Here is a 24276-nt window from a genome sequence, read left to right on the forward strand (position 1 = left end):
ACAGTGGAAAAATAATCCCATTTTACATAGACAATATAGCACTTTAACGACTTCTACACTGTTTCATAGCGGTTTTTATGAATCGAGTTGGCTGCACTGCCTGACGTTCAGGCGAAGCGTCGTGTGTTTATGTTGTGGTGTGTACACAATAAAAAAATGTTTCCATCGTTTGTGGTTAGATAATTACGTTTTCAGAATAATTAACTTTATATGTCTGTTACATACATTTTAATAATGATTTATTTTTCATCATCACATGTGAGGACGGAAACCAGACTTGTGATTTGATGTGGTGCAGATGCCGAGTGTTGTAATTTCATTGAGGTATGGACAGAACTTATTTAAGATTGTATCATGTATAGGATTGTGTTTAACATACTTATTGGTATCCTCTTATAAAGTCTCTCCAAATTAACCTAAATATGAAATTCTATAACTACGATTAATTTATAAAAGTTACGGGTTTAACCTAACCTATATTGTACCAAGCAGTGTAAATTTTATTTTAGGCCTATATAGGTCTAACAATTGTATGTTAGCCATTTAATAATTATAATAGTAGTAATGGTTTATTTAACCCGGCCTTCTCTAACACTCAACCAGGAGTAAAACTGCGATACAAAAAAAAATATATATATACAAATTTACAAAGTACAGCACACACACAAAACTGAAGTAGATAATCATAATATAATGTAAACAAGTTAGTAGAAATCAGACATAATATATAACATACAGAACATTTATTTTATGAGAATGGGGCAAAAATCAGAATGTGTTTTGCGTAATTTTGCAGGTAATACAAATAATGGCGTTAGTATGTTTACATTAATATTAAATAACGTTCTAATATGTTTTCAGGCATTATGAATTTGTACGAGAAAATGTATCCATCAAATCACAAGACAGTTTTTGTCTTGGATCACACACCTTATTTTGGCATATCATGCGAATGTCTGATAGAATTCGATTTTACCAAATCACGGGGGCCAGCATTCATACCCCTGGCACCCATTTCAAAGTCTCTTTGGACATGCAGTGTCGAAGCATCAATTGAATATTGCCGAATCGTGTGGGATCTATTTCCCCAAGGAAAACTGGTAAGTAGGCCCAATTAATAGTTTAAAGATAATATTGCAGCGAAAATATTTCAATTGTATCTAATAAGTGATTCTGTAATTTCAAATAGATTTGTCAAGTATTTGTTGGGCTGACTTGAAATGCTGGTTCATAATTTTTTTTTTTATTTCTTCATACAGATACGGTTTGTTGTAAGTGACACAACAGCCCACGTCCTAAATACATGGAGCCCTGTGCAGCAGAATTTATCTCACGTAAGTTAGTGTGTAACACCTCTGAACACCAAACATATTTGCTTCTCTGTAATATTTACCCTGGATCACCTTTACGGAAGATTGCCAGATCCTTGTCTATTGTCGTAGAATGAAACCAATGCGACTACACACATTCATTTGTGGTGCAAGAGTTTGGGTTTTTGTATGAAGTCAGAGAAGCAGAAAAATCTAACAAAGAAAGGAAAATCTGACTATTGGATCAAGTTTCCAAATTTATCCAGGATTGGAGTATAGCGGCTGGTAATGAATCCATGAGATTGGTTCACTTTTTTTTTCTGTCTCATGATGCTTTGCTGGACAAAAACTTGATGCAACTTAACTTACTAATAACATTCGAGACACTCCAGGAAAAAAAAAAAAAAACACTTTCCTTTCAATTAAATATTGTAAGGATGTTTCTTTTCATGAAAACTAACATATTCTAAACTGTTACGTCAATAATCGCCCTGGTTTTTAGTTGTTGAGCTTTATGAAAAATCGATAAAAAAAAACACTAATGCACCTAGCAGACATTCGCTTTTAATTAAATCATTTCGGTCAGACTTATTATTATAAAATTACTAGGTAAAATCGTAGCCCATCCATGACGGCCCTTTTTCTGCTTTTCTTTAAAAAATGGCCATATTTTATGGTTTGTCAGAAACGAAAATTATTGAAAAATGGCGGAAAACAGTTTGTATTTCTAAAATCTCATGAAATATTAATAATAATAATCCATGGCACTATAGCCCATGAAGGGCCTAGACCGACCAGCCGGCTGCTGGCCTCACGCCCTCATGCCGAAGCAAAGGTGGACGATCATCTAACCAGAATGGAGGTATCTTGTGGTTAGCACGATGATCCCTCCAGCCATTCTCATGAAATATTACAAACTCCAAATTAAAACAATACAAAAAATTAATACAACTAGTTGACGTAATAAAATTAATTTTGTTTCGTTGTATGTCTCACTTTTGACAATATGTCAGAGGAAATCTCAACCACTATAGACAAAAATGGCTTAACCATGTCAATAGAATGGACCGTTCCAGACTTCCAAGACAAATTCTTCACTATGTACCACATGGAAGACGATCTTTTGGACGCCCCCTGAAAAGATAGACTGAGACCGTAACAGGCCACTAGGCCTAATACCTGCAAGGACGATGACGATGATGTGTCAGAGGAAGAACAATTATTGTTTGTATAATCTGAAGTCTGATTAGTGTAATATGTAGCTAGTTGGCGATGTATGCAATTGAGGAAGAAAGGAACTGGCCATCCTACCCCATCATCTCCTGGCCTAGTTGCCTCATGAGTGATGCCTTGTTGGTGTGACTTGTGGAATCCAGACCTGTCTTCAGACAGTTGACTAAACAACAAACAAATCAGATTGTCTGTCTTTCCTGTAAATCTCACATGTCGTAATCTGGTACTTTGCAGGTTCTAAATTCATTGTCTACAGTGGGAGTTCCTGCTAGAGCTCACCAGCAAGGGGAGTTCTCAGTTATCCATGGACTTAGAGCAGCAATAGAAGCTTTGTGCGAGTGTTCAGACATCCAACACGAAAAGAGGACTTCACTGACTGAAAATGCTAGCAAAGTGTTGAACAGATGTCGTGTGATCTGCATTACCTCTGCCCGGGACAACAGTAGTATGAAAAGTTTAGAAGAAATATTTCAGAACGTTCTCATACAACACAACAAAATTGCTGCAGGTTCAGATCAGTATGTCTCAATGTTTTGGTTTTATACACTGAGATAGCCTATGAACAGACAACTGTTTACACCTTACTTTCTGGTCATTTAAAACGTAGAAACTCTATTCTTTTAATTTATTTTCTGCTAGTTGAGTAGCATCATTATTTTCCTTGAGTTCTTAAGTGGAACATAGAGCCATAACAAATCTTTGCCGTCTAAATCTATTCTTAATCATATTTCATGATTTCCACACTTATTCAAGTTCTCAGTTGAGAAAATAATTGTATTAGAAAACAAGTCTGTATTTTTATTGAGAATGCCATTTTGTTTGTTTTCAGCTTAATTACAGTGCATCATTGCCATTTGGTTATTATTAATGTTTATCCTAATAATGTTGAGTCACAAGTAACAGGCCATCCTCCAAGAGATGTGAGTACATTTTGAATTGTTTATTGTGTTCATTTGGAAGCAATTTTAGTATGTAGTTCTTTTATTAGTATTACACCCCATGTTCAATTTTGAATGGGAGCTTCCATCACTTGTATTTACGTTCACCACATCATAGATTTGTTTGCCGAGCCTAACCAGAAACAGACGAGTTTTTCTGATTTAATAATTTGTGATACTTATGGCCGGTTTTTCCAAGTATTGTTAGAAAATTTAACGACTGTTAAATTCTAAACAGTTTGTTAATTAATAAAATTGTATGTTTTCAACACCAGTTTGGTTTAACAGATTGTTAACAGTTTGTTAATTTTAAATGTAGTATTTCGGGCAGTTAACTCATTTAACAGTTTGTTAAATATGGCCGATGTCTCCACAGCTGTTCGAACAGAAGTTGCGAAATTAATATTTTGTGTCTCTCTGTAGGGAATGTTTAGCATATGACTGGTAATATAACATTTAAAAATACTTTGGACTATTTAAATACATCAGTGTTATTTTATTTCTTTCGTATTTCGTATCTATAATAGCAATGAGGAAATATAACCTTACTTTGTAATTATTATTCAGCATGTCAACTACAACTTTCATTTGTCAACTGTTTGTTTATGGAGCGTGGCCTACTATAACAGGTTGTCATTTTATGCAAGTTTCATGACTCACTCTATAATATAGAATTTAAAGATTAATTTTAGCCAATCAAAAATTGCCTTACATGTGTAGAATCATTACCAACTGCTTTGAGTAGTTAAAATAGTGCTAACAGACGTTATAGTTAAGTGTTGGTTATCTTAAACAAAATTATGTTGAACAAATGGAAAATACATTAACAAAGCATTAAAAATAAACAGACTATTAATTTAACATTCGTTAAGCAAAATTAAACATTACTTGGACAAACTGGCCATTACAGACTCATCATGAGCTTCATTGTCCGTCTTTGTGGTACAGTAACCAAATCCAAGAGATATACCAACCCAGCTGACTATTGGGACACTAGCTGGAAAATGGAAGAAATCCAAAATCCAGAGCATTAGCAAACAGCAACATGATTTGTGGTACTTTTGTGTGTCAGAGTTTGACACTTAAATTTTTAAAATCATGTTCGCTTTTAAAAACATGAATTATTGTGTCACATGAAAGGAAAATATTGAATTTTGTATTGTAACATTCATTTTGCCCTTAAAACATAAAAAATGAAGTTTGATTGTAGTAGTAAAATGGATGACATTTATTTTTTGTTTTTAATACATACATGGCTGCCTTCGTTTGTTGGCAAAACAAATGAATAGTACCCAGTGTCAACAATAGACGTGGCCTACATAGTTTATCTATGCTTTGAGAATTGAAGCCTGTCCATAATGATGACCTCATGGATGTATACCAGACGTCTGTTTCAAAATTGAACCTTGGGTATAATCTGAATATTAATTAAGTAGAAAGTAATTGATATACGTAAATATACAGATATTACTTTATACTTTTTACACATACTGAAATTTTGAAATTACTCCTTCAAATGGTAACTTTTTATTGTAGATTGTTTTCATTGTTTTTTACCTTGTCATTTCACTGAAAAAAGTGGCAGAGCATTCATCAAATCCCAATATTTGCGTGAAACTTTTGTGCTGTTTGTGATTGTTATGGTGAGCATAGTTGGTATTATAAGCATGTGTGGGATTTGAAATAAAATTGTGATACTTTATTCCATTTCTGTTTTATACTCCTCACATTTAAACTTATCAAGGCAGAGCCTTCTTGTTAAATATTTCAATGCAATTAATAGTCGAAATGATTCACACATCAATATGACGCCAATGAGTTGTTTGAAATTCTAATAAATAATAATACAGAGAATTGGAAATTAATGCCACAATTAAATGCTTTAGAATTACACTGTGTTAAATAACTGTTCCTTTCTTTATACTCCCTGCATTTATTAATCACCCCTTTTGTGTATGAATAATAATTTTCGATTAAATTAAAATTAAGTTGAATATTTCATTAAGCTTTTACATTTACTATACATTTTTCCACCCTGAATGGGACAGCACAGCTCTTATTTCTTGTGTAACATAGCTCTCTTGGATGACGTCACCATATTAACAAAAAGTGTGATCAGATTGCTGGAATGTCAAACATATAAAAGCTTCACGTTAAACTATAAATGTTGTAATGTTTATTATAGTATGTAACTTCTCTTAATAAATGACAGATGTTTTTGGACACCAACTGTTTCAGTTGTCAGCCATCCTTACAACAGAAGTTCATTCCGTTAAAGCTGGTGGACAGATTGCTGCAAAGCTGTCCAATCTCATCCTGAACCATTACGATCTGGGCTCGACAACTGTCACAGGCATTCCTATGAAAGAGGAGCAGAATGCCAGTTCTTCAGCCAACTATGATGTCGAGATTTTTCACTCATCAGCTGCGCATACATCTATACTCAAAGGTTTGTTACTCGCGCAAACCATCCTTGATTAATGGAATGAGGTTATGTACACAATGATGAAATGAGATGATGGAAATTTGTTGGGATGACACAGGGGAACCAGAGCTCTGGAGAAAATCTCTGTGTTACCTTGATCATGGGCTTGCCCAACACAAGTTATAAATCAGGGGTATGCCGGTAGTCGAACCGAGGACCACAGGAATATAAATCTAGCACTAACTAAAATTATATACATCTTGATTACACAACTTTTAACACTGTATCACTTCGGAATATGTATGATAAGACTTTCTTGTGTTGAATTCTAACGTATCTTGTTTACATATTTCGACCTATTTAGGGGAGAGTCGGGTAGTATCGGACATCGGGTAATATCGGACAGTGAGTTTCTTTCATCTACCACATGGTGATAGTACCTGATTGACATGGTTACGTTTCTGTGATGTCACATAGAGAAACGTAACCATGTCATTCAGGTACTACCAATGGTGGTAGATGAAAGAAATGCACTGTCCGATATTACCCGATGTCCGATACTACCCGACTCTCCCCTATGGGTCATCCTCAGAACTGGTCGTTGGTCTTGGCGCCTCTTGTTTTGTTTCCTGTGAGGGTGTGTTCGTGTGGTATAATGTAGAGTCAAAGAGAGTGTGTGTTCTGAAATTGAGTTGTGTGTTGAGAATTTCGTTGGGGTGTGTTTTCGTGTGTCTGTATATTTCATATTGTTCTAGTGTGTTGAGTTTCTATCTTTTTGGTTGGATGTGCAGTATTTCCATGTCTGTGTTGATGTCTCTGTAGGTGTGGTTAGCATTTGTGATGTGTTCTGCATATGTGGAGGTGTTTTGTAATTTTGTTATGGCTGTGATGTGTTCTTTGTAACATGTTTGAAATGATCTGCCTGTCTTTCCTATGTAGAAGTTGTTGCAGGTGTTACATTTGAGTTTGTATACGCCTGTGTGGTTGTATTTGTTTATTTGTGTTGTTTGTGTGTTGAGATGTTTTTGTAGAGTGTTATTTGTTCTGTATGCGATTTGTAATCATACATAGTCCTAAAATTATATGTCAATATGTTTTAGTTTCTTATTTTAAAATAATTATTTTTATTACAGAAAGTTAATGATTTCGGAACAAGATAATACTTGTTCTTGAACTTCTGTATGCTTATTTTATCAAATTTTAGGCGAAAATTGTCAGAAATGTTGTTACCCAAAATAGAAAAATTTGAGTTACAGATCAAATAGTATCTGAGATAAGTGCATTTAGTGAAAAAAAAATCTGATAAATTTGTGAAAAAAATTATTGCTTACTATATGCATTAAATGATTTTTGAATTGCTTTATATTGTGGTAATAAAAGTTTTGGAAAGATGGGATGAAATGCTGGGACATTTTTTACTGCAAAATGAAGTATCGGTATTCTTTTGCACTTCACATAATCTTAATGCTGTGCCTTTGGTATTATTATGAATGATTTGTGTTATGATTAGGCAATGCAGCAGATTCTGCTCTGATAAGAACACAGCGAGAGGGTGCTGACTATGAAACGGTAACGCTCAAATGGTGCACTCCAAGAGGCTGCAGTGCATCTGAGATGCACAACTGCATTGCCATGCATCGCATCACGCCTGTTGATGTTAACAGGTATGTTACGAGACAGAAGTTTTTCTTACATTCAATATTATGACACTTCATATAAAATTGGGCTGCAAGTTGGGTTTAAGAATACTGTTGAACTTGGTTATAGTGATGATGATCAGCTGATCACGGTTATATATATATATATATATATATATATATATATATATATATTATATATATTATTTTAATGTACCGAAGTACATATGATATTTCCATGCAGATATTCTGCGTCATCATATGATGAAAGAGTAATGGAACAGAGAAAAATTCTCTCCAGCACCAGGATTTGAACCTGGGTTTTCAGCTCTACGTGCTGATGCTTTATCCACTAAGCCATACCGGATACCACCCCGGCATCGGACAGAATTGTCTCAGATTAAGCTCCAACTCTTGGGTTCCCTCTAGTGGCCGCCCTCTGCACTACGTCATAGATAATGATACATATCTTTTTTTTTTTATTATTATAAAAAATCACTCTAGTACTTCCAGAAAGAGTACAGTTAGTGGCAAAAAAAACCGGACCAACCCTTGTAGCTGATTTCAGAGCCTTGTTCACTCAGAGCACGAGACTGGTAACTAAGACTTTCGTGGTTCGAATCCTGCCTGAGAAGGAAACTTTTTTTTGTTCCTTATTCAAATTTAGTCCCAATACTTTTTGATTGCAACAATATTTTACTACTTAATTAATAAGTATTGGGAATAAATTTGAATAAGAAACAAAAAAAAAAGTTTTCTTCCCAGGCAGGATTCGAACCACGAAAGTCTGTCATGCTCTGGAGCGAACAAGGCTCTGAAATCAGCTACAATGGTCGGTCTGGTTTTTTTGCCACTACTGTGCATACTCGTGCTCAGGGGGCATTCCACAAAATTTTAAGAAAAATATTTTATTAATTAACAGAATAAAAAGTAAAAAGAGAAACACAGATATTACAATAATTTAAACCTTATATTTTCTTCCTAAACAATAAAAATGCATATAATTCATACAATTTTGAAACTTTGTACCAAGTCCATTTATATATATAGCATGATGTCTGTAAAAATTTTCAAAAATCCATATCAGACTGTTAAGAAAAGTCAAATTTCACCTCACTGTAACTCTAAAAAACATAATGTTGAAAATTACACTTAACTTGATAACCAATGAACTACAAGACATTTTATTATTACTTTTGTTTTTGTTTGAAGCCGTCCGTCTTCGTGTTTGATCAACTTCCTGCTTAATGGACGTTCTGTAATGCTTGAGATGCCTCGAAAAGCTGGAGGAAAGATGATATCTCACCTGCTGGCTGCACATGGTGGCGAAATATTTGTACACACATTGGTCACAGCTCGAAGTGTGCTGGAGGATCCGCCGTCTATTAGTGAAGGTTGTGGAGGCCGGGTCACAGACTACAGGATCACGGTAAGACTTCACCGTGGCTCCTCTTACTTTCTATGATGTTTAGTTATAAATTAGCTATACGGATTTTCGTGATTTATTGCTTCTCCTAATTGCATAAGGAGAATACTGCATATCCTGTTTTTTCAAAATATTTCTCACTAGGGAATTCATTATTTCCAATGATAAAGTGCATCATCCTTTATTAAAAACGTGGTTGGCCCTAAGCATGTACAGTAGAACCTCGATAAGACGCGCCCGCTTATTACGCTATCCCGTGTAATACGCTTTTTTTTGTCCGGTCCTGCACATTTCATATATAACACCTTTATAAAATATCATCATGCTGGAATTCAAATTAATTGAAACACAGTTCTCGATACACTAATGTTTGCTGTCGATCAGGTTATTATTGCTAAAACAGAGAATGCTTTACAAAGAGCCATTTATAATTTGTAAATAATCGCCTCAGATGTCAATATGGAAATCTGAAAAGAGAAAACAAAAGTCATGGCATTTTCGGGAGAGAACCCAATTCCAAGTAAGATCATGATAAATAATACTTTAATTGAACGTGTTAATTCATTTAACTATTTAGGTTATAACCTCTCTTACATCACTGATGAAGATATGTCAAACAAAATATCTAAATTTATAAAAATGACTGGCGTCATTAATGCCGTCTTCAAATCCTCCCATGTTCAGAAACATACAAGGCTAAAGGTATATAAAACACTAGCTCGACCAGTCCTCACTTACGGTAGCGAGGCATGGACAATCAGAAAAGCTGATGAGCAAAGGCTGATGACAGCTGAAATGAGGTTCATGAGATGAACAGCGGGATGCTCTTTGCTGGAACACCGTAAAAATGTGGACATATTGCAGGAACTCAAAATGGATGCTATAGTTAATTTTGTTCAACAATATCGACTTCAGTGGAAAAAACGTGTCGAAAGGATGGATCGCACTAGATGGCATAAACAGATTCTTACTTATGTACCAAGAGGAAAGAGGAAATTGGGAAGACCACGAAAGTGCTGGCATGAGACCGTAACAGATCCTGTAGGGTCTAATATGTGAAGGATATGATGATGATGATAAAATACCCCGTTTGTTGCTCTCAAGTCCAGCATAATACGCTGTTTTTGTGGAATATTTTCGATGTAATTTTCAGCAATGTACTGTAACAGCAATGAAACATCTTGGTCATTGAACCCACTGGTGCCATTAACCTGAAAAGTATTGGTATTCGACCCTTTACCTGCACATTTAAACCTTCATCTTCATACCTTAGTATACCCCACCCTCTTGTTACGCTCTCTTATTTAACTCTTTACCTGCGTGGTTAAAGCTTACATACAGTTACAATACCTCACCCTCTTGCTAACCCTCTCTCAAACAACATTCCTCACTCGGCCGTAATAAAATTCTGAAATTTTTGCTGGGTAGTTTGTTGTCCTTTAGTGTATTGAAGTGTCTGTGAATGTGATTACAATGAGTGTTAAACTAAAAGTGCTTTCTGTGTCGGAAAAATTGGAAATCTTACGAAAGTACGATGAGAACAGTACTCTTACTCAGAAACAACTCTCTGATGCATTAGGAATCCCATAATCAACATTAAGAACGATAATAAAAAATCGCGACTCAATCACTACAGTTGCGACGTCGTCGGGAGGTTATAATCGCAAGAAAGTGAAGTGTGGTAAACATGAGGACTTGGAGAACACGCACGTGGCAAACAACTATAAATGGCTTTTTTTTTTTCTCGAAAGAATTAAGTACAGTAAATATTGTAAATGTGTTTGACATACAGCACAGTAATTACATAATGGAGTAATACTGTATTACCTTTCATGAATCATGTATTTCAATAAAGAAAAATGCTAATAGATATGTATATAAGTCAAAATTAGTATACCTGCCTAATACGCAGTTTACACCCGGTCCCTTGAACAGCGTCTTATCGGGGTTTTACTGTATCATGAAAAGAAGTTGAATTCTATGAAAAATATCTTGCTTTATAATAGCAAGTGTTACGTGTTATGATACGAATGTGTATTTGATGGTTGTCTTTTACCTGCATAGGATTTTGGTGTGTTGATGCAGAACAATAAATTAATTCCACTCAAACGGAAGTTCGATGACACAGAAACTGAAACGCCTCTAAGTAAAATGAGAGCCAGATTGGATCGACACACCAAGTACTGGCCCATCACCATATCGTCCACCTTCATTTTTAATTTGAAAAATGTGAGTATGCAAATAGTACTGGCCTTTTCGAAAGAACTTGTAACATGAATTCTAATATTGTACAGTCATTCAGTTACTAAATTACTTAATAATACACTTTTGGTCAGTGTAGATGAGAATACACCTAGCTGGTAGTTTAAAGCAGTGGACCAGAGACTGACCTAATTCAAGGCTGTCCAAGTTGAAGTTAGCTAAGGGCCTCATTTTATATTTCTAGACAGAGTGGAACTTATACCTGTACAGTAGACTATCAGGCTTGAGACGGTTCCTCGTATAGGATGAGGAGATTTTCATTAGATTAGTATTTCGTGGTAATCTTCTTATATGGATAGTAAGCATGGACGTGTAAGGAAGTTTCAGAATGTGAGGCGGAAGTAACAGGTGGACAGGAAGGTTGAAGCGACGCTACGCGGGCAGGAAACATGTGTCCAGGCGTGGAGTTGACTGATGAGGGAATGTATGGACTTTGCCTGCGGGTGGTCAGCAAGATGACGCCAAGCCAGGTTCCAAAAGAGATGATCTGGTATATGTCAGAGAATTGTCAGGACGCCGGAAGTAAGGGGATGTTCTAGTTAACGAACAATTTTTGAAGAACGCGTCTTAAGTGACGTAAGTGTAATCATGGCCAATCAGGATTCTTAATAGAGACACGTGATATATAGATAGGAGGGCGAAATTCTATGTTTGGTGGTTGAAAGTAGAGGATAGATTTGGCAGATAGACAGAAGGCAGATAGACAGTGTTCGGAGAGGTCGCACTCCACATATTCTCGGCAAACCTAACTCGGAAGTATAACAATTTACGGACTTAGAATTTTTTAGTGGGTGTAGTAAGAAGTCGTGTGTTGCATTATTATTATAAGTCTGAATTCTTTTCTCTCATCACGTTATCAACTCTCCGTTATATTACTGGTGTTTTATAGTACAAAATATATAATTACGTGAACTCAGAAATTAGTCTACCAACTTGTAGGAAGTGAGAGCAGTGAATTATACACTTGGACGCGCATTTCTGCTAATCTGAGACGAACACTTAATAATAATAATAAACGTTCTCATAGTTCTTACCAACAACTTCTGGTGTGCGCCTACATCATTTCAATCTACGATCACGTCTCCCAAACCCCATGTCCCGACCGTTTCTGCAGCTGACCTGGGACCTCATCCTCTACCGGAGTAATCTCGAGGAGGCTGGCGCCCAAATTAATCAGTGTACGTAGTTAAATATTGACATCAAAGTGCCATCCTTGAGATACTTTCCATATACGACGGAGCCGGCAACCGAGGGCAAGGAAAGGCGTCGTGGGCAACTACGACAGACGACCGTCGCAGATTTTGGCGCCCCAACGACCAACGTGGTGCTACCGCCGCAGATATGGCAACCCCAACGACGACCGACCGCTTCAGGCTGCAAAAGGGCATCTATCGAATACAGGGGGGGAGAGCCATTAATCCTTCCCATTGCAGGCTTTAAGGAACCAACCTGGACAAATACCCAATGTCCCATCCCTACCTTCCCGTGGTGCAGCTGTTAGTAAGCATAATTTTACAAGCTGAACTAAAGGAAGGGGCTACTCATCAATTAGCACTGGTCAGCTTGATGAGTTAATGACTGAATTTGGTATAATTTTCCTCTATTCAATACCTAATTCCCTCTTTACCCTTTCCTATCCAGTCCTCTGACTGAACTCTTACTTTCTTCGACCCTGACGGGATTAGAGCATTCGAGGCCTAGGGGTTCATTTCCCTTTCCTTCCTCCTCTTTCTACTTTTCTGTTCCTAGTGCTGACCTGCTATGGCACTAAAATCGTCCTCCAGTGGCTTAAGGAGGGAAAGCTGGTGATCAACAAGATCTCCCAGCTAGGTCCAATGGACCCGTCAACCAACAGCAGGTGTGGTCCTCCAGACATTCCGGGGGTTGTGTGTCAATGAAGTAGCCACCAAAATGTTAAAATATGTTGTTCACTTAAATCGGCTACAACTTGCCATTTTCACTCCAATATGAAATGAGTACCATTAAGGTAAAATTATCTGGAGGTAAAATAGTCCCCCAATCGCATCTCCGGGCGGGGACTACTTTAATGGTACAGAATCAACTAAACATCTTACAATGGAATGCTGGCGGTATAACCAAATCTGTGCTTCAGTGGCTGACCATGATAATATCTTTGAAAAATATTGGAGTGCAAGAGGTCAAATGACTTTATTGTCAGACGCCTGACATTAGAAAACAACAACAACAGTAGACTATCAACAATTGAAGCGGTGAGATCAAAAACTATTCAAGTCCACTTTTGGCCATTCATTTTTTGCAAATTTAGAATTAAATTTTGGATATTTCCACAAGTGTTACGACTTTAAAAGTTGGTATACTACTTTGTCTTGGTCTGTAAAACAACCAGAAATATTACATGCAAAATATAATATAATTAGGTAAGAAATAAAAAAAGGTTTTTTGGCATTTTTGTCGAAACTTGTGTAAATGGACTTGATCTCACCTCTTCAATTGTCTTTCTTTTTTAGTTAATACTCTTGGCCACTGTACCCCATTTTCTCCTGGCCTAGTTGCCTCATAAATAGTGCCTTCTTGGTATCACTTATGAGGTTCAGACTTTTCTTCGCATAGTTGTTGACTAAACAACAATAACTTTTAATAAGAGAATCTGTTGTCCTTTTACTAAGATACTTTCTTTAAATTGTGATTAATCGCTTTGAATTTTTTAAATTTAATTCATATTTTGTAATTGTTTTTATAATTAGTATGACCTAAGACCAAAGTGAAAATATATGTATATTTAAGAAGGATGAGCTACCAGTGTAGCTCAGTCGGCCAAGGTGCTTGCCTACCGATCCGGAATTGCATTTGGGCATGGGTCCAATTCCTGCTTGGGCTGATTACCTGGTTGGGTTTTTTCCGAGGTTTTCTCCAACCATAAGGCAAATGTCGGGTAATCTATGCAAATCCTCAGCCTCATCTCGCCATCACCAACCTAGTAGTTGATGCAGCATCGTTAAATAACCAAGCAAAAAAAATTTAAGGCGGATGATGAATATAAAAACATTGAGTCAGAAGTGATTTTAATTAGGTGCTAAGCAGAAAGAACATACACTAAAAACATTTGGGAACGGAATTTGCACATATACCTAATTTTCTTTAATGGGAATGTTGTGGGCAGTCTGTTTCTGCTACAAGTCCTGGTATATCCACAGTGACTTTGTTGCGGCAAGCCTCAGTAAAATCATTAAAGAATCATCTGTGAAAGAGGATCTGTAATGTGACTTTATATATTTCATATTTGAAAAGGCACTTTCATAGATGTAAATACTTGCAACCAAGGAAGACATTTTAAGTCCAAACTCACAGAGATGGGGAAACTGATTTTCTGATAACAGCTTAAAGAAGTGATGCCTTTCTCTTCTCTGGTGCTAAGAAAAGTTTCTTTTTGCAGGTCACATAGTTCCAGTTGATATTTAGAATCTTAGTATTCAGTTTTCACACTTAGTGCATTTGTAGATAGTGCAGTACTATCCTAAGGTTCATTAAATTCCTTAAATCATGCATGAAATTCTTCTTATGATGCCTTAATTAAAGAAATGGCAACTTACTTATCACAGACCAGAGATTGGGATGCTGAGTAAATTGTTTCATCTTGGTCTCAACAATTCGGACTTAACTTAAATATAGATAAATCACAGGCCATCTTATTTTCGAATAAAAGATTAATCCCCGACATTAATAAGCTGAACCTTCCTCCTGTGACTCTGAATGAAGTGATCATTCCATTCAGTTCAACAGTAAAAAACCTGGGAGTTCATTTTGAATCTAACCTTACCTGGGACACACATATCAAACACACATGCAAGAAAGTATTTTCCACTCTTCACTCATTAAAAAAATTGTACCACTATCCAGCTAAATTAAAAGAGACGCTTATACAGACTCATATTATGCCTCATTTCGATTATTGTGACGCTTTATTCAGTGATCTCAGGGTGGATTTATCCCAGAAACTGCAACATGTTCATAATGCGTGTGTTTGTTTAATTTGTAATGTCCGCTACTACGACCACATTTCGCCTTCTTTCGATAAATTACTGTGGCTCAGGTTAAATGAGAGGAGAAAGTTACATTCCCTTTCTCTCTTATACCGAATTTTTTCACACCTCTACTCCCTCTTACTTATCTGTCCGATTCCACAGTCTTTCTCGGTATCATAACTTAAATACTCGGTCACAATATGATAACACGCTAGAAATACCACTGCACACATCATCTCTTTATTCTTCATCTTTCACTGTTGCTACTTCTCGTCACTGGAATTCTCTGCCGCCTGAAGTCAAGGGCTGCCGAACTTTAATTTCCTTTAAATGTAAATTAGAAAAATATCTTATGATGAGTTGCCAGACCTAACGTGTTGCAAATGTGTTCCACTGTATTTATTTTTTATTATCTAAATCGTGTTTATTTATCACTTAATGCCAATATGTATCCCACTGTGTTGTTTTTTATTATTAATCTATTTTTTGTGTACATTTTATTCAATTGTCGGTTTCTGGTTTAATTATGTAAATCCTATTTAATTGTAATCTAATACTAATATGTATACTAATGTGTTTATTTTTATTTTTACTGTGTACATTTTTCTTTTTTATTGAATTATCGGCTTCTGTTTTTATATGATTCGTATTTGATTCTAACAAATTAATACCGGTATGTATTTCACTATGTTTATTTTTATTTTATGAGGTAAATTTTATGTAACTACCTCTTTTGATCTCATTATGTATCAGTATGTAATTACTTAATTCTGATCTAGTTTTATGTTCAACTGTGTAAGCAAGTTTTAATCCTGGTTGAGTGTAAGAGAAGGCCTTACGGCCTTAACTCTGCCAGGTTAAATAAAGCCATCATCATCATTATTATTATTATTATTATTAAATTGCTTATTTCTTATTTAGTACATAGATCCTCTACCAGCTCTTCTAGTGAAAGAAGAAATGACAGATGAAGAGGTTGTGCAATGCAAACAGGTCATCTACAGCCTCATCAATCTAGAGACCAAACACGAACCCTTGCAGACACCAAATATGGGACAGAGAGGGAAGGGACCCAAAAGGTATGCTGGTACGATTTTTACATGTTACCTGTTCAAAAGTATAAATTTATTTTATGCTCGACCATGCCGAAATGTACTAATTATACACCTGGTAGCAGCCCTTTAATGGACCTCATTAAAGTACACCTATTCATTAAAGTTCAGGTGTTCCACCAATCAGAAAATACCATTGTAACAATATGAAAGCGCAAGTATCGATTATTCTCGGATATGCAATCAAAAGACAACTAGTTCTGTTACTATAATAATTAGCGTTAATTGTAAATAATATTCAAATAAATTCAATTTGTCATCTCGTTTTTCAATATGTAATTCAATTTCAAGGTTATATCAAGATTAATGTTTATTTTACTCTCTAGATTATATCAAGGTCAATGTCGACATTTGTTTCTCGGAAAAAATCAATACTTTCGCGTCTGCGCACATCTCACAATTTACGAGGTGTTGCACAAGGTCAGTTCTGCTCCTCAGTCAGATAAGAATAACATGAATACTTATGAATAATTTTAAGTTAGAAAAATGGTCGAGCATAAAAAGTCGTATGAAACTTGACTATAATGGTAATTAAGATGCTCGTATGAAAATTATGAAACTCGCTTGCGCTCGTTTCATAAACATACTCGCGTCTTAATTACTACCATTATAGGCTCGTTGCATAATGTACTATTATGCATCATTTGTACCCTGAAATAGTTGCATAATGAAATCGTGCAAATTTCCAAGTTAATCTGATATGAAATTTTATTATGTGGAAATAAGAAAAGAAAAATACTGACTTCTTTGGTACTATGTAAATGTATTTCCTCCAGTTCTATTGTCCTCAAGTAATGTCGGATTTGCTTAAAATTAACATCATATCGTTATAGACTTAGATCTGGAAACAGTATAAAGTTTGTTATTCATAAAGAAATTTCATTCCTTGACAAAGAAAAGAGAACAGTAGGGTAGTAGTATTGATTATATATTTATACTTATATGATTGATTCAATGAGGTTGAATATTTTTTAATTTGCCAGAAATTTTAATCCTAAATCCATGTGTTCATAAAAGTATTTACACCGGGGACAGAACAACTAGAGGCTTCAGTGACGTCACTACAGAAGAGCCCACACACAGCAGAATTGTTCATTGCACTACAAACTGAAAACGTTGACCACCTACTTTCACTGATCCAGCTGTGCTCTCACAATACAATAACTTCCGTTCAGAAAATGTTTTGCAGCTGAATGGTACCGTACCTGCTAGTGCGGGAGGAGGGGGTTGTCGGACCGCTTAACACTAACGGTCTTCAAGCTTCTAGATGTTCTAACCCCGGTGTAGTATACATGTTAAAAAGTGATAGATTTTTTTTTTTTTTTTTTTAATTTTGTTCCTGTTTGGTGAAAATTTGTGGTATTTTTAATCCAAGAATAATAAATAATGTAATAAAAGGAGATGAAAAGTAATTTAATTCTATAGAAATATTATTACCATATTTTCTCGAATACCTCGAGCACTTTTTTCCAAAATATACATGTAGAAAATATGGGTGTGCAGCTTATTTGAAATGAAGTTGGCAACATTGCCCGAATTTCCTTCCACGCAACTCCTAAGATGGTAGCACATGACATTATCTTCTTCCTGCGCGGGTATATCAATTATTAACATTGTTGAATGGTATTTACATTAGCATTCATACAGTCCTCTCTGTAGATTGAAAACTCAAAAAAGTTTCATATCCATTGTTCAAGAATTAAAACAGAAAATCAATATCCCGAATTTAAAAGAAAACCTACAAATTAAACCAAATCCTTTAACTCTATTAGATATGGAATATAATCTAAATTTAACAGAAGAAATACTGAAATCAGAAGTAAACACTGAAATACTAAAACAATTGTCTTTAGAGACAATTAATATTAGATACCCTCCACAAAACTGGCTTCATTTATACACTGACGGATCCTTGATCTCCAGAGAACAAGGTGCCGGTCTCTAAACACACACCTTCATCTCAAACAGCAGAAATAACTAAAATGCTCTCTCAATTCATATCACTCAATAAAAGAATTGTATTCCAGTGGATACCATCCCATTGTGGAATCCTGGGAAACGAGAATGCAGATGCTTTAGCAAAGAAGGGCAGCACTGCTACTTACAGACCTGTTACTAAATCTACGTATTACTCTGTGAAAAGATTTATTAAATCTACATACTTAGACTTCAACAAACAAAATTTGATAACACAATCCCAAGGGAAAAAATGGAACTCTCTGCATCAAAATCCACAGTTAATTCCCGATTTACCACGAAAATCGTCTGTAGCTGCATTTAGATTGGCAACAGGCCATGATTGTTTGGCCAAACACCTGGATAGAATTGGAATATATCAGTCCCCTAACTATCCATTGTGCAACTCAAACCAAGAAATGGATTCAGAACACCTCAAAATCTGTGCTTCAGTGGCTGGTCATGATAATATCTTTGAAAAATATTGGAATGCAAGAGGTCAAATGACTTTATTGTCAAACGCCTGGCATTAGAAAACAACAAACAACAACAACATTAGCAGTAGACCTAAATATATCAGAATCAAGTTCAAGTGTGATGTACGTCTTACATTTTTAATCATGAAAATTAGTATGCGATCTTTTACTTGTTCTCCCCCCCCCCCCCCCTCAAAAGTGAGTAAATGTGACTTTCTGTGTTCTGTTGTTTTCTAATAGGGAGGAGCAGTATAGAATCATGTGGAATGAACTTGAGACATTTCTGCGTGCAAACTGTCGGACTGATCAGCATAATAGAGTACTTAACTGTTTGTTAGAGTGCCGCAACAAATCAGACGATGAGAAGATTAAACAGGAGAAGAAGGACGACAAGGTGGAGCTGGACCAAGCACTGCGGGAGTTAGATCAGTAAGCTTCTTCTTCTTCTTCTTCTTAGTTTATATTTAATTGGTAGAATAAGCTACATTTTAACAAATAATTGACTACATACTGTATTGATTTGAAAGACCATTACTGACTTAATTATCTATAATTTTTCTTTTTGTTTGATGAAAGTGCTATCCTTTTGTTTAGTTTTAATTATAGATTTGGGAGTACATAAGACTACAAACAGTAACAATAAAGGCCATGGCACACTTATGAGTATGAGGTGGATGTTGATGAAAAGTCATCTTCTTATTTTTCACATTAGGACGATGCCTATTAATATAGAAATCCTTTCTATGTTAATATCAGCGAAAAAAAGTAATTTCTTATATTGCATTTTTTGACGTTTTTTAACTAATAGGTCATTTTTATATTTTTTTCGGCATATTTTTTAGTCATTTTTAATACTTTGAAGAATATTTAGATCATTTGGAATGCATTTTACTTTCTTCTTTACCGATAGGTCTGTTAAACCATTTTCTAACCAACTAGATCAGTAGTAATTACCTACTGAATAAGTGAATAACAGTGAAGTTTGAGTTTTATAGTTTGGAACAGACTCTAAAGTCCATCCCTGAAGGCTTCACTTCACAAAACGGAAGTAATATAAAATGCTTGACAGCAGCTTAGTTTAAGTGAGGACTTTGACCGCTACTGTTCTTTTGTTGGTACGAGGGTGTCTTTAGAATTTATGTTTGGAAGGGGGGAAACTTTCACTTGTCCTGGACAGGACATTGTGTCCTCAACATGGTTCGGAAGGGATGTCTACTGTAGTAGACAGTATTTTTAACACAAAGATTGCAAGAATGCATGCTGTGCCCACAATTTGTTTTTTCATTCACACTCCCTCATCTGGAAGATCTGGTAACAAAAGTGAAGCGCGGAAGGAGGAGGAGACGGAGAATGAAGGCACTGACATGGACCACCCCTGATTGAAACACATTGTAAATCCTCATTAAAGTCTATAGTTTTCTCTTAAAACCTTAATTTTGTTGCATGTTCTTTTCCTTTATCTTAGCCAAATTCCAGGAAGTTGCCTCCTCTCTCCGATATTTGCAGGGCAGTCATTGAAACAAGGCGACTAATTTTTAAGAAGTTGTGTTGCGGATATGGTGAATAATATTTAAATGTCTATTTTCTTTTAATTTCATGTCATTTTTCTATTAGTTTAAGGGTATTTTAATGATCATGTTTAAGTAGATTTTTAGGTCATCAATATCCGTCCCCTACTTATGAACATACTTGGTTCGAAGACTCTATTATCTTTTTCATTGGCATCAGGCTCGTGGTATTTAAAACCATTCTCCTTTGAACATCCCCATACAGTTGTGTTATATCTCTGTTTACATTATTCAATGTGGTACATTGAGGTGGTTAGATTCCATTTTGGAGTTTGTTGGGATGCATGTCAGTATTGTTACTCATTTAGCACCACCCAGAAGACACATGTAGCTTGAGGATGGCTATGAACGCGAGTAACTTTGCCTTCCCCTCCTTAAGGGTATATGTACGTGAACAACCACAAATATTATCATAAAATGCAGGCTCTAAATTTATAAAATTTTATAAGGAAATGAACTCACAATTGAATAAAAATTACAAGGTACCACAACAAGACTTATTAGAACTTAAATATCTGATAAAAGTATAAAACAGGTTACTAATAATATTTTGAAGAATTCACTTTTTACTTTAAATTATATTTGCCAAAATCTGAAAATTTTCACACATATTACTTCATAACTCCACAACCATTAGAGATAGGATTCTGAAATTTTGTACACTGCTTTAACATAAATTTATGCAAAAGATTACAATAATGCCCATTTATTTGAAAATAGAAAAATTAGGTCACAAAATATTATGTAAATTTTAATATATTTTATATAAGACAAATAAAAGAATTAATTGTATTAAAATAAACAACTCTACATGTCTAAGAGTAGTCTACTTTTCAGAAATAAGTGTTTATTACATGCAGGAAAAATATTGAAGATGTCAGAGAGACCATAACAATGTTATGGTTACCAAATGATGTAACTGCAGAGTCTTTTTGTTTTTTTTTTTTTCATACTCTGATAAAACTGATTCGAAAAATATTATTACTACCCTTTTTCATACTTTTATCAGATATTTAAGTTCTAATAAGTCTTGTTGTGGTACCTTGTAATTTTTGTCCAATTGTAAGTTCATTTTCTTATAAAATTTTAGAAATTTAGAACCTGCATTTTCTGATATTTGCGGTTGTTCACGTACATATACCCTTAAAGAAAAAGAAAAGTGTGAAAAACGTGTTAAGTGTAAAATGTGTAAAAGAAGTTGTACTATAGTTATAAAATTGAGTAGCAAAATCTGACGAATATTGCTGAAACCAACAGTGACTCTAATATCTTTGTTTCTTGTTTGTGTTATTTTTAAGGTTCGGTAAATTCAGTGAGACATCTCCAAGTGAATATGTGCCCCGGGCTACAGTGATCCGTGCAACAACTGATTCCCCCATGTCACCCCCTCCTGTATCCATGACCACATCTCCTTCTGTTCCTTCCAGATCCTCTCTTCTCCGATCCACACCAATTTCCGGAGGGAGCAGCATTTACTCTGGGCCGAGAACCGTCTTGGACATCTGGATTGGTAAAGCCAGTTCGGAGCAGCGTTCCCGTGAAATGAGGCAGGAGTTCGCTGGAAGACTTAATGGAGACGCTACGGCGGGTGGCGGCAGCATTGCGAAGTTGTACCCCAACCTGAAGGATGGCGACCGCGGCGGTAGAGAGATGCACTTGGAGGGGTAGGCCAGCTCTGTACTGACCTGACTGCCTGCCTGCTATTAAGACTGTTGTTTTGCAATGTATGTGTTAATTCATTTGTCTTGCTGGCTATGCTTGACTAATTTCGTTGCTGCCTCTTTAATTTATAGTTTTTTCTCTGTCATCTCATCATTATCTACACCTTTTCCACATGTATTTCATAACTGGTCAATTTAATTTCAGAAAGACTGTTACTGTTTCAGATTAATCAACTCAATTTCAGAAAGCATCATTTGTATTGCAGATTAATCAGTTTAATTTCAGGAAGCATAATTTGTATTCCAGATCAATCAATTTAATTTCAGAAAGTGTTAGTTGTATTTCAGAAATAGTACATTGTATTACAGAAAACATAATTTGTATTTCAGAATAAAGGTACATTGTACTTTAGAAAGCATCATTTGTATTTCAGAAATAGTACATTGCATTTCAGAAAACATAATTTGTTTTTCAGAATAAAAAAAATTATTTTTCAGGAAGCGTTATTCGTATTTCAGAAATAGTACATTGCATTTCAGGAAACATCATTTGTATTTCAAAATTGTATTTCACAAATAGTACATTCTATTTTAAAAAATATAATTTGTATTTCAGAATAAAAGTAAATTGTATTTCAGAAAGCATTATTTGCATTTCAGAAAACATAATTTGTATAATTTCAAGGGAAAAATTGTTCCGGGGCAGGGTATCGATCCCGGGACCTCTGGTTGAACTTACCAGCGCTCTGCCAACTGAGCTACCCAGGAACTCCACCCGACACCGTCCCAACTTTTCCCTTTATATCCACACAACTCGCGTGGGCTGACGAAACCCAGAGACCCATGAGTGCACACAAACTCTGTGTGACTTGAAATATTAACATAATTTGTTTTTCTGAATAAAAATAAATTATATTTCGGAAAAAGTCATTTGTATTTCAGGAAAAGTAAATTGCATTTCAGAAGTATAAACCCAGTCTTATAACAGTTTTACGTAACATAGACATATGACATATTCCACAGTTATCTTGAAGCTCTATTCACTTGTGTAATGTAATATAAATTAAAAACTGCAGGAAAAATCACAAATCAAACAAGATCTTATGACATACACTATCAGACAAATATAATAATTTTATAAAGACTGAAGTTTTTTTTTTTTTTTCTCAGATGGGGTGTTTTTGTTAAAAAGATTTGAAAGTGCCAGCTGGACAAATTTTAAACATCAAGGTGTTAAGAAATCAGTGCCTGTATTAAAAATGCTGTTTCATTATGCAATTATCTGAAATACAATTGACGCTTTCTGAAATACAGTTGACTCAACTGATATAGAAATCATGTTTTCTGAAATACATCTGACTTATCTGATATACAAATGATGCATTCTGAAATACATCTGGAAAAGGTGTAGTAAACAACTTTAAAACTATCTTTATGTTAGGAAATCAATTTATAATTTTAGTTCAAAAGTAAGTGCCATTTTAAGTTACAAACTGCCTGTATTTGTTGGCATTTTATGCAGAAGGAAAGTAACCTTTTTTTCCAGTATATGTATTTATATTATGGGTGCTGAATGCTATTGCAACCGATGCATTCATTATGGCTAAGACTGAAAAACTAAGGAAATTCATTTTCAAACAAAATCAGTGTGTGGTAAAAGCAAGGAGGCTGTGTCTTGAAAGATGAATGTGACAGTTTCATAAGTCTAATTTTACTATTGTTTAAAATTTACCTAGATATTATTTCTGAAGTTTCAGTTTTATATTATTACAATTATGCAGATTATTGGTACCAAGTCTGTACTTAGTCCTGTTGTGGAGAAATGGGACATGCACTTTCAGTTCTAAACTGGAACTTAACCTTTTTTCGTGCTTTCAATCGTGCATTTTATTTTATTTATCCTATAATCAGCTTAGATGTTCATTATGTAATTTTGTTTTAAAACTGTATCGTACAAAAATATTATTTTATTTTTATTTAAATATTGACTTCGCAAATAATAGGTTGTTTGAACATTGGCATTTTAATTTTTTCGTAGCATTCTATTGCATGGAATACACAGAGTGATTCATGAGGAGTTACCGTCACTTACAGAACATATTCCCGAAGACTTTTGAGCAAAAACTGTCATGTAAACATGCGTCCTATTCTCAATATTATCAGAGTTACACTAATTTGAAGCTGTTAAAAAACTACCTTTTTCTTTTGCTTTAAGAGTGAAAGAATATTACAATTGAGGACTGTTTTTGCAAAACTTGCTTACTTACT

The 24276-nt window shown here is 35.1% G+C and overlaps 1 protein-coding gene across 2 annotated transcripts in view; it reads left to right on the plus strand.

The window, feature by feature from the left end:
• The first annotated feature begins 93 nt into the window (after positions 1 to 93).
• The window catches only part of asun (integrator complex subunit 13 asun), a 35082-nt gene continuing 10899 nt past the window's right edge, over positions 94 to 24276 (plus strand). The window contains exons 1-12 of one of the 2 annotated variants that reach the window (XM_069829624.1): positions 94 to 324; positions 862 to 1100; positions 1260 to 1334; positions 2778 to 3061; positions 3373 to 3463; positions 5720 to 5930; positions 7417 to 7570; positions 8756 to 8972; positions 11034 to 11198; positions 16157 to 16314; positions 19020 to 19208; positions 21646 to 22011. In XM_069829624.1, the coding sequence (XP_069685725.1) occupies positions 867 to 1100; positions 1260 to 1334; positions 2778 to 3061; positions 3373 to 3463; positions 5720 to 5930; positions 7417 to 7570; positions 8756 to 8972; positions 11034 to 11198; positions 16157 to 16314; positions 19020 to 19208; positions 21646 to 22011 (2144 nt within the window). In that variant the 5' untranslated portion in view covers positions 94 to 324; positions 862 to 866. Of the gene's footprint in view, positions 325 to 861; positions 1101 to 1259; positions 1335 to 2777; positions 3062 to 3372; positions 3464 to 5719; positions 5931 to 7416; positions 7571 to 8755; positions 8973 to 11033; positions 11199 to 16156; positions 16315 to 19019; positions 19209 to 21645; positions 22072 to 24276 lie in introns of both variants that reach the window. The other variant, XR_011332786.1, reaches the window with a different exon arrangement.

Source organism: Periplaneta americana, chromosome 6 (assembly GCF_040183065.1).
Source record: "Periplaneta americana isolate PAMFEO1 chromosome 6, P.americana_PAMFEO1_priV1, whole genome shotgun sequence".
NCBI lineage: Eukaryota > Metazoa > Arthropoda > Insecta > Blattodea > Blattidae > Periplaneta > Periplaneta americana.